This window comes from Carassius carassius, unplaced genomic scaffold, assembly GCF_963082965.1.
Source record: "Carassius carassius unplaced genomic scaffold, fCarCar2.1 SCAFFOLD_70, whole genome shotgun sequence".
Lineage (NCBI taxonomy): Eukaryota > Metazoa > Chordata > Actinopteri > Cypriniformes > Cyprinidae > Carassius > Carassius carassius.
Window position 1 is genome coordinate 105,001 of NW_026775198.1, and position 10,000 is coordinate 115,000.

At 40.9% G+C, this 10,000-nt stretch overlaps 2 protein-coding genes across 4 annotated transcripts in view; one reads left to right on the forward strand and one right to left on the reverse strand.

Annotated features, from left to right (window-relative positions):
* LOC132139432 (dmX-like protein 1) overlaps positions 1-10,000 on the reverse strand; it is a 244,292-nt gene that overhangs the window by 69,774 nt on the left and 164,518 nt on the right. The window lies entirely within an intron of this gene.
* LOC132139414 (semaphorin-6A-like) overlaps positions 1-10,000 on the forward strand; it is a 50,583-nt gene that overhangs the window by 26,502 nt on the left and 14,081 nt on the right. For all 3 annotated transcript variants that reach the window (XM_059547758.1, XM_059547756.1, XM_059547757.1), the window contains exons 6-15: positions 734-835; positions 4,094-4,184; positions 5,376-5,495; positions 5,646-5,734; positions 6,569-6,786; positions 7,037-7,168; positions 7,318-7,473; positions 8,122-8,295; positions 8,676-8,816; positions 8,902-8,979. In XM_059547758.1, coding sequence (XP_059403741.1) covers positions 734-835; positions 4,094-4,184; positions 5,376-5,495; positions 5,646-5,734; positions 6,569-6,786; positions 7,037-7,168; positions 7,318-7,473; positions 8,122-8,295; positions 8,676-8,816; positions 8,902-8,979 — 1,301 coding nt within the window. The remainder of the gene's footprint in view (positions 1-733; positions 836-4,093; positions 4,185-5,375; positions 5,496-5,645; positions 5,735-6,568; positions 6,787-7,036; positions 7,169-7,317; positions 7,474-8,121; positions 8,296-8,675; positions 8,817-8,901; positions 8,980-10,000) is intronic.

Sequence of the window (10,000 nt, forward strand, 5' to 3'; positions counted from 1 at the left end):
ATTAATATCTCTGTCTTATCCGAATTTAATTGGAGAAAATTATTTGTCATCCAATCTTTTACATTTTTAACACACTCTGTTAGCTTAGATAATTGGGAAGTTTCATCTGGTCTCGTTGAAATATATAGCTGAGTATCATCAGCATAACAGTGGAAGCTAATCCCGTATTTTCTAATAATATTACCAAGGGGCAACATGTATATTGAAAATAGAAGGGGAGCTAGGACGGATCCTTGTGGCACTCCATATTTTACTGATGATAAATGAGATGACTCCCCATTTAAATAAACAAAATGGTAGTGATCGGACAGGTAGGATCTAAACCATCTTAGAGCCTGCCCTTGAATACCTGTATAGTTTTGTAATCAATCTATGAGTATGTCATGATCTATGGTGTCGAACGCAGCACTAAGATCATATCATGCATGTGAAAAACGGCTGAAAATTTAACAAATAATTGCAATCTGGCTCAGATTCAGACAAGAACAGTGTGCTTGTGGTGTTTTTCTGCTGATTAAGGGAGAATACAAGACTAATTCACCTCACTGATGGTTGTAAACACAGAAATGCTGCGAAATGCATCATATTTAATGAGAAAGTGTAAGTCTCTCCAGCAAAACGGACATTATTTTTGGAATCCGTAGCCAAAATGAGTACGAAATGAGTGTTGGATTTGATTCAGCAGAGATGATTAACTGTGCTGCACACAGACGTGTTTCTCGTCTCGTTCCAGGACGAGTGCCATAACTTCATCAAGGTCCTGCTGCAGCAGAGCCACGACTCTCTGTTTGTGTGCGGAACCAACGCCTTCAACCCGTCCTGTCGGACCTACAAGGTAAGGTGACCTCCGACCTGTTAATAAAAAACAAACAAGCAAACACAGCCAAATGACAAAACGTAACAAAAAAGAGAAGAATGCAATTAGTTACCTTTGTATGGAGTAACGCAATTTTATAATGCATTTCTTTTAAAAACATCTTTTACCTACACTGTTCAATTGCTCATAGGATCATGCAGGATCCCTGTGCTAGTGTGATCATGTGTGATTGGTAAACTGGTTTAATTAGATTAGTTAGTCAACACACTTTGGTTTTAAGTTCACCAGTGTGTTTGTGATGGAAAACAATAAAAAGGCTGGTTTTCAGGTTGTTTGCTGTGGTGGTGTTGGCTCTAAACGCTGTTTTCACATTGAGCGGCTGGTTTAGTCTCTGTGTTTTGTGCTTCTTCAGTGTTTTTGTTCAATTTGGCTCCATCATGAGTCAGTGAATCACAGAATGACCAGAAGAGAATTGTGAGATATTCTGCAAGCTGTTGCTGTCTAATAACTGGCACGGTCCAGCAGAGAGAGATGCTGAAGCACGTTTGCCAAAAGCTCCACTAGCCGCTCACAGATTTTCCCCCGTGGACCCTCGGCCTTTGGAAACCCTCGAGTGGCGCGGTTCTGGCGGCGTAGTGTCCACTCAGACCACACGTCTGCTTTCCATATCCCTGGTGTGACGGCTCTGAAAAGAGCATCTGTTTGAGGGCCAAAGTCATCCCAGATTAATCATCAGTGTACAAATGTTCTCCTGAACGGATGCTCTGATCCGTGGCCTCCTCCCGAGAGCCCATCTGCGGCCACGCTCGCTCCCGGCTCCGAGCGCCTCATGCCAGCGTGAGCTGCTGGACTTATGGCTGGTGTCCATTACATCAGCTGTTGCCGGGCGGAGCGGGACGCACTGCATTACTGACAACAGAAGCAGCCGTAACTATTTCAGAGATGGCAGGCGCTCCTCACATGGCTGAGATAACATCCCATTCTGAATTTGTTCTTCCGCGGTAGTCTGTGTTACCAGTGTTACCATTTTGTCCATTTGGAAAAACAATGCAAGTTTGTGTGTTTTACATAAAAAATTACAATGAACTGCAAACTAAGCATATGTGTTAAAGTAAGTTTATATATTTTTTACTTTTATCATTCAATAACTTTTTTACAATTTCATTGAATTTCAGTTAATCTTAAATCTATTCTCTTAAATTCAAATTACAATTCTGTTATACATTTAATTCAAGTCAGCTTTAGAACTATAGCGCTCTATACAATACTGGTCATGTCAAAGCACTTTTACACTGTTAAGCAAAAAAAACAGTTTGTCAATAATGCTAGAGGACAATAGTAAACTCTAAGAACACTAAGAACTCTTGCTGCTGCATTTTGGACTAGCTGTAGTTTGTTTACTAAGCGTGCAGAACAACCACCCAATAAAGCATTACAATAATCTAACCTTGAGGTCATAAATGCATGGATTAACATTTCTGCATTTGACATTGAGAGCATAGGCCGTAATTTAGATATATTTTTGAGATGGAAAAATGCAGTTTTACAAATGCTAGAAACGTGGCTTTCTAAGGAAAGATTGCGATCAAATAGCACACCTAGGTTCCTAACTGATGATGAAGAATTGACAGAGCAACCATCAAGTCTTAGACAGTGTTCTAGGTTATTACAAGCAGAGTTTTTAGGTCCTATAATTAACACCTCTGTTTTTTTTTTCAGAATTTAGCATTAGGAAATTAGTTTTTTTATATCAACTATGCATTCTGTTAGTTTTGCGAAATGGTATGTTTCACCGAGCCGCGAAAAAATATAGAGCTGCATAACATTATCATATATTATCATCAACATAACAGTGAAAGGTAACACCATGATTTGTGATGATATCTCCCAAGAGTAAAAAGCAACGGTCCTAGTACTGAGCCTTGTGGCACACCATACTGTACTTGTGATCGATATGATATCTCATCATTCACTACTATGAATTATTGATGGTCAGATAAGTAAGATTTGAACCATGACATAAAATTCCACAAATACCAACATAGTTTTGTAGAATGTTGTGGTTGATGGTGTCAAACACAGCGTTAAGATCCAGTACCACTTATAGAGAAAATAAAATGGTCAGATGTGAATGAGCATTAAATCAGCTTTCGAGTGCATAATACATTATGCATCGCCTTAAACAACATTTCATGGCTTTTATTTTTTCCAGAGTGATTAGTGACTGTAAAAACCTGTTGATTAAACCAGCTTTCATTCATAATGAAGGTGTTAATTTACTGCTGCAGTCTCTCTGTTCAGTAACTGATTATGATTGTTTTCGATTTATATTGTTACATGGTCACATTTATTTCTATAGTGCTTTATACAATGCAGTTTGTTTCAAAGAAGCTTCATGCAAGAGATCTTTCATTTGTTTGCGTTGCGACACTGGATTATATGGAGCTGCATACATGACATGCGGGACAATAATAAATAGTCGCCCACAAATTAAGAATTCATTCCTTTGTTGTGGTAATTCATTGCTAAGTTATGAAGTAATTTGTCTCATTTTAATTAGGTCAAAACAAGGGAACGAATTAGAACAGCGTGGCCATGATCTAATCTAACGAGGGAATGAATTGAGTCGGAGGAAGGAATTCTCAATTTGTGGCTGCAATAAATATATCTTTGTCATGTGCAGCTCCATGCGTCTGATTTTTGTTAGTGAAAGTTCTGTGTTTGATAAGTGAGTTTGTCATTGTACAGTTTTATTGTTGTAAGAATAATAATGAATCCAGCATTTTCTAGCATTGGTTTTGTTCAAAGAAGGGAAAGATGTAAATATGTGACGTTAAAGAACAGAATAAATGCTATATTTGACGGGCATCTGATCTTGTAGACTGTGTGGTGTAATTGCTAGTATTGATGAGTATCAAGACTTTATTAATCGGTAAAATTCCTGGTTTGTTCTTCCTCCCTGTTGTGCCTTGGAGCGGGAATACCCTGACATTCCTGATCCGTGTTTGTTTCAGTGTATTTTCGGAGGAATGTTAATTGGGTTCCTGATACGTCACATGTGAGCTCTCGACTCCTGATTGACCCTTCTTTAGATTCTCCACGATAGAAATAGCCAGCGAAATGAGCAGCTGGCGTGAGCGGCTGGTCTTGGCAGGCATCAGAGAGGCAGAGCTTTAAATATAACACCACGATGTGTGTGAAAGTCTCAGACGCTGGAGGTTAGGGTGGGTTTGACCTCTGACCTCTGACCTCTGACCATTCCCCTCATTCCTGCAGATGGACAGTCTGGACGCTGTGAGCGATGAGATCAGCGGTATGGCCCGCTGCCCGTACGATGCCAAACACGCCAACGTGGCCCTGTTCGCCGGTAAGACACCGCAATCACGTCTGAAACACTTTCATAACCAGCGTCCGTCAGAAGAATGCAGGAACACGGCCGGAGCAACAGTCGCTCCTTGTTTCTGGAAGAGCGTTTGCTGGCAGCGGCTCATGTGCGGCTGCTCTGGAAACACATGAAACTACTGTGGTGTGGTTAGAGAGAGTCTCTGGGAGTCCCGCCCCGAAATAAAGCAGCAAAAATAACCCTGGAGATGGAAAACCCACATGAATCATTCCTCCATTAGCGGCCGTAAACCTTCCAGTCGCAGGCCAGAGAAGGTTCTGCCTTCCCAGAGCTCGTGCAGATAAAATAACACCATTATACACAGCAAAAAATGATGTTAACAAATTAAAAATGAAGTTATTTTAAATAAAATGTCTACTTCAAAATGTCACGTTTGAATCAATGTGTTACTTGCCATTTATTTGTGCAATTTTCTTATAATTTCTAAGTAAAAATCCTACAGAAAAGGTTAAAGGAAGAAAGGAATATGGTTAATTTTAAATACATTCATTTAATATTACATAATTAGATATTGCATTAACCTGGTGGATAAAATATAATCAATAGATTTACAATAATTTTTTATGGTTTGTAATTAATATCAGTATAGGATTAATCTTTTAAACTATTTCTGTATCTGTCTTGATATAGATCATATTTGTGATAATGTACTATTTAAAAAATATACATTTTAAAACTAATATTTGTGCTTGTTGATCTTATCAACCAACCAACTATTTTTCATGTTTATAACAGGAAATGTAATGAGTTATAAATAAATCAAATATCAAGAGATATTAAAAGATTTAGATATTATAATAAATTGCTGGATAAAATATAAATAATTGAAAATGAAAATAAATATAAATTTTTATCAAACCCCTGAGTTGTAATTAAAACCAATAGGCTATTTCCTCTAGCGAGTCTGTCTTTTTATGTGTATTTTTTTATTTAATTTGTGTCTGTGTGTGTGTGTGTGTGTGTGTGTGTGTGTGTGTGTGTGTGTGTGTGTGTGCCATTTGTTTCTTTATCTGCTAACCAATCTTCAATTGTTATTTATTTTTTAAAAGGATCACCGAGTGTTGTATTTGTATTTGAGAGGTTATTTCTGTCTGTTTGTTTGTATAGATGTTGGATTAATTTTGAAGTGTATAACGCTGTTGTCTTCTGCTGTAGATGGGAAGCTGTACTCGGCCACGGTCACAGACTTCCTGGCGATCGATGCGGTGATCTATCGCAGTCTGGGCGACAGTGCGACCCTCAGGACGGTCAAACACGACTCCAAATGGCTGAAAGGTGAGCTGATTTTACCACGTCAGTCATGATCATCCGGTCGACTCTAGGACTGTCTCATCGCTCTTCAGTCTTCATCACATTATACTAGGATTCAAATACACGCTGAGATGTTTTGATGTTTGAGCTCACAGTCGCTCGTGTTGATTTCAGAGCCGTATTTCGTCCAGGCCATCGATTACGGCGAGTTCATCTACTTCTTCTTTCGGGAAATCGCCATGGAGTACAACAGCATGGGGAAGGTATGGGAAAATCATCTAGTGTGTTTTCCTGCTTCGGCGCAGCAGACAGGAAGTGACAGGAAGTGGGCGTAAGAAATATGTGAGGGTTTTTAAGAGATCTAGGGCACGGCCCGTCAGGACGCAGGTACTAAAAATAACACAAACATTGTCTGCTCTCTGAACGACGGGCCCTGTATAGTCCAGAATTGACTTCCTGGTCTGTGAGTGTTGTGAGTGCATGACAAAGGCTCATTGTAGTGAGTTCAAAGACAGAAGACGTGAGATTTAAGAAGGCAGATTCAGTGAGGAGTAATTATAGCCTGAGCGTCTCCGGTGAATATGAGTCTCTCCAGTTACTGTACTGACCGACCTGCCAGATTACTGTAATTACCCTCATACTCCACTAACATACTCCAGTTACAGTAACATCTATATATGACAGCGCTGTGAGCAGGAGGAACATGTCACTTCACATTTGTTTCTATACAATACAGTATCAACTGGATCCGACAGCACACATTAAAGAGCCACAAAAACACTTTTATTGATTTGAATAAGTGACAGAATTTGAGACTTTGTTTCATTTCAAAAGTAGCAAAGATTATTGTGATTATTGGATGGCAGGAGCTACAAACAATGTTTTGTTCACGCATCAGTTGTAAAAAGCACACATTTATCCTTTGGATTTAAGAATCGATATTGGTTCATCAAAATGAGATTCAATTAAAATCAAGAAATCAGTGTTGTCAACCCAGCCAGAAGAATCCAGGCTCAGTTTAATTCTCCTGAAGCGATTCTGGGGTTTAGAGAGTGTGACGTGTGTGTAAGACGTGTTTAACGTGTGTGTCTGATCAGGTGGTGTTTCCACGAGTGGCTCGTGTGTGTAAGAACGACCGTGGCGGATCTCAGCGAGTGCTGGAGAAACAGTGGACGTCCTTCCTGAAGACACGGCTCAACTGCTCCATCCCTGGAGACTCACACTTCTACTTCAACATCCTGCAGGCCGTCACCGACGTCATCCACATCAGCGGCCGAGACGTGGTCATGGCCACCTTCTCCACGCCGTACAACAGGTACAGAGATGAGCAGGTCAGAGCAGTCCAGCTCCAGCAGGCCGCTGGGAAATATCAGATTCCCGGGAATGAACTCGTGTTGATGGGAATGCGACACACAATGAGGGTGTGTTGGTCAGAGCTTGTGACCCACGGCTCTTCTGCATCACTGAGATTCACAGTTCATACGGTCACAATTCATCCTTGTGTGCCGCTCGGAGTGATTCACAGTTTTGTTATTTTGCTGAAAGCGTGTCTGCGTGTGTTGCAGTATCCCGGGATCGGCCGTCTGTGCGTACGACATGGAGGAGATCGCAGCGGCCTTCACCGGACGTTTCAAAGAGCAGAAGTCGCCCGATTCCACCTGGACCCCCGTCCCAGAGGAGAAGGTGCCCAGACCCAGGTATCCATCCCACACACCTCCACTGTGTTTCTCTCTCAGTCGTTCAGAGCGAGAACCATAATTCATCAAAGTGATTTAAGCTTGCTGTTGTGATTGTAGCATTGAGATGTTCATATCACGGATGTTTGATGTTCCTCGGTCGTCTTCAGGCCAGGCGTCTGTGCAGGAGCTTCCTCCGGAGAGAAATACAAAGTGTCCAACGAGCTCCCGGATGAAACGCTGAACTTCATCAAGCTTCACCCGCTGATGGACGAAGCCGTTCCTTCCATCGCCAATCGGCCGTGGTTCCTCAAGACGATGGTCCGGTGAGTCGAGTCGAGGTCTGAGACATGCATCATGCAAATAAATAATCAAGTCCATCTTTCATGAATCCTCATCTCAGCTCAACCCTGAAGGAAAGATTTCGTGTCTTTCTTATGAAGACTGTGAAAGACTGTTTTGCTATAATTAAATGAATTATAGGAGAATCATCTGTAGTAGCAGAACCAGACGTCTGGTTTCAGTCTGATGTGTTTGTTCATTTGTTCATTAAAACAGAGTTATTGAAAACACATTTGCTGTATCCGTTTCTCTCGGCTTCAAAGACTCCACAGATTTGGAAAGATGAAAAAACCTGTATAATTTATTTGTCTTCTCATCTCCATCTTGCCAGTTATAATAAGGCTGAAAATGTATTTGCATATGGATTTGGAAATTATACATACATTTGATTAACACTGAGATGAGCTGCTAATTGGAACGCCGTTCGACAGATTACGCTTTAATTCCTTTAGTGAGAGACGAGTCGGAAAGCCAATGGAAATTTAATTGTAATGGAATTCTTAGTCCTGGATCAAATGTCCTCTTTAGTTTTAATCTTATTTACTCAACCTGTCCTGTTTTTTTGTCTAGTCAAGTTTTGTTCAAAACTAATGTTCATGAACGAAGTTAAGACTGTGTTGTGTCTCTGGCAGATATCGTCTGACTCGTATAGCCGTGGATAACGCCGCCGGCCCTCATCACAACCACACCGTGGTTTTCCTGGGATCAGAGCGAGGAATTGTGCTGAAGTTCCTGGCCAAGATGCGGAGCGGCTTCCTGAACGACAGCCTGTTTCTGGAGGAGCTGAGCGTCTACAACCCAGAGAAGTGTGTAGTCCATCAGGACGAGTGTGTACTTCACACTCCAGACCTGAATGATTAAAACAGAGAGTCTGGTTAATAGAGTATGTGCTGACCGCCGCGTCACAGAACCAGGCTGTGTTTGACCTCACTGATAGAAAACTCATTTCACACACATGCATTTACAAGATGCTTTTATCGGAAAATAACGGTTGTCAAATTCATCAAATGTCGTGATACTAAATTCAGTTTCAGCTGTAAAGCAGCTCTACAGAAGACAAAAGGGAGGTTATTTTCCTCTAGTTCTGATCGTCTTGGTTTGATGATTCAGGTCAGTAACAGTCAGTGTTGGTAGTTGTGATCTCTGGAGTGAGCCGATGTGTTGGGTCTTGATCTGATGTGATCAGGTGCAGTATTGACGGCGTTGAGGACAAGCGCATCATCAGCATGCAGATCGACAGCCGGAGTCACTCTCTGTTCGTGGCCTTCTCCTCATGCGTGGTCAAAGTCCCGCTGTCCCGCTGCGAACGCCACGGAAAGTGTAAAAAGTGCGTATGCTTTCTCTCTATGTGCCCTGTTCGCACCGACCGCTGACCGCTCTACATGATTAACCCTCCTGCGTGTCTCTCTCAGGTCCTGTATCGCCTCCAGGGACCCCTACTGCGGCTGGGGGTCAGAGGGAGCCTGTAAAGAGATCGCATCAGACCCGAAGTAAGCGTCTCATTCTCAGATCTGCTGATGTCCCAGTCTGGTTCTGGTTCTGAGCCTCCAGAACTCATCTCTTTATTAATGTAGCGTACTGAACACACAGCATCTTTCCACCATCGCGTCACATTATTATTTCTTTATTATCGATTGAGTTTCCTCTTCAGAAATTGAGCCAGTGCATGAGAACGGCTTGTGCAGTCTGGGATACGATCTGTGTATGCAACCGAAAGGCTTTGACTTGATGCTTTCCACGTCACTTCAGAAAAAGCTTTTTATGAAATGTACCCTAAGAAGTAGGATTTTTTACTTTATATAATGGTATATAATAAATAAAAAAATTATAATGAATGTGCCTTGAGAAAGAAGTAGGGCGGCCATCTGTCCAATTTTGGGTCAGACAGTCCAATTTTGAAACACCATGTCCACTCATTTGTTTTATACTTAGTACATATAATATGTTATGTTTAATTTAATATGAAGTGATGTACATTTTAGACAAAATATTGTCATTGTGGAATGTTTTGCTCTGTTCAACCAATTATTGCTTCTCTGATTAAAGCAGTGATGTTTGATTCCTGAATGATTCAGCGTTTTTGAATCTCACAAATCAAGAGAGTCAATGATTCAGCAAGCCATTCGTAAGGACAGTTGTTAAATTCGAAACCAAATACTAGTAAACTACTATTTTTTTCATCTTTCTATGGCATAACTAGTAAGAGAAGTGTGCTAGAAATCAGCAAGTCACTTTCTTCGTTCCTGAATGAATCATGTTTTGAATGAATCTGTGAATCAATGACTCAGTGGTTAAGTCTTGTCGCCACATCTACTGATGGTATTAGTTTTATACTTACAGCATCATTCTATAGTTCTATATCCAGTATGTTTTATATTTAACACATTAATCTCCAGACATTATTGATGCAGTGTAAATGCATTCATGGCATCTCTGAGCTGCATTAAACAATCAAAGATGGATTTTGTTGATATTGATTTCATTTGATTGGTAGGGGCCCTGAACTGTCTG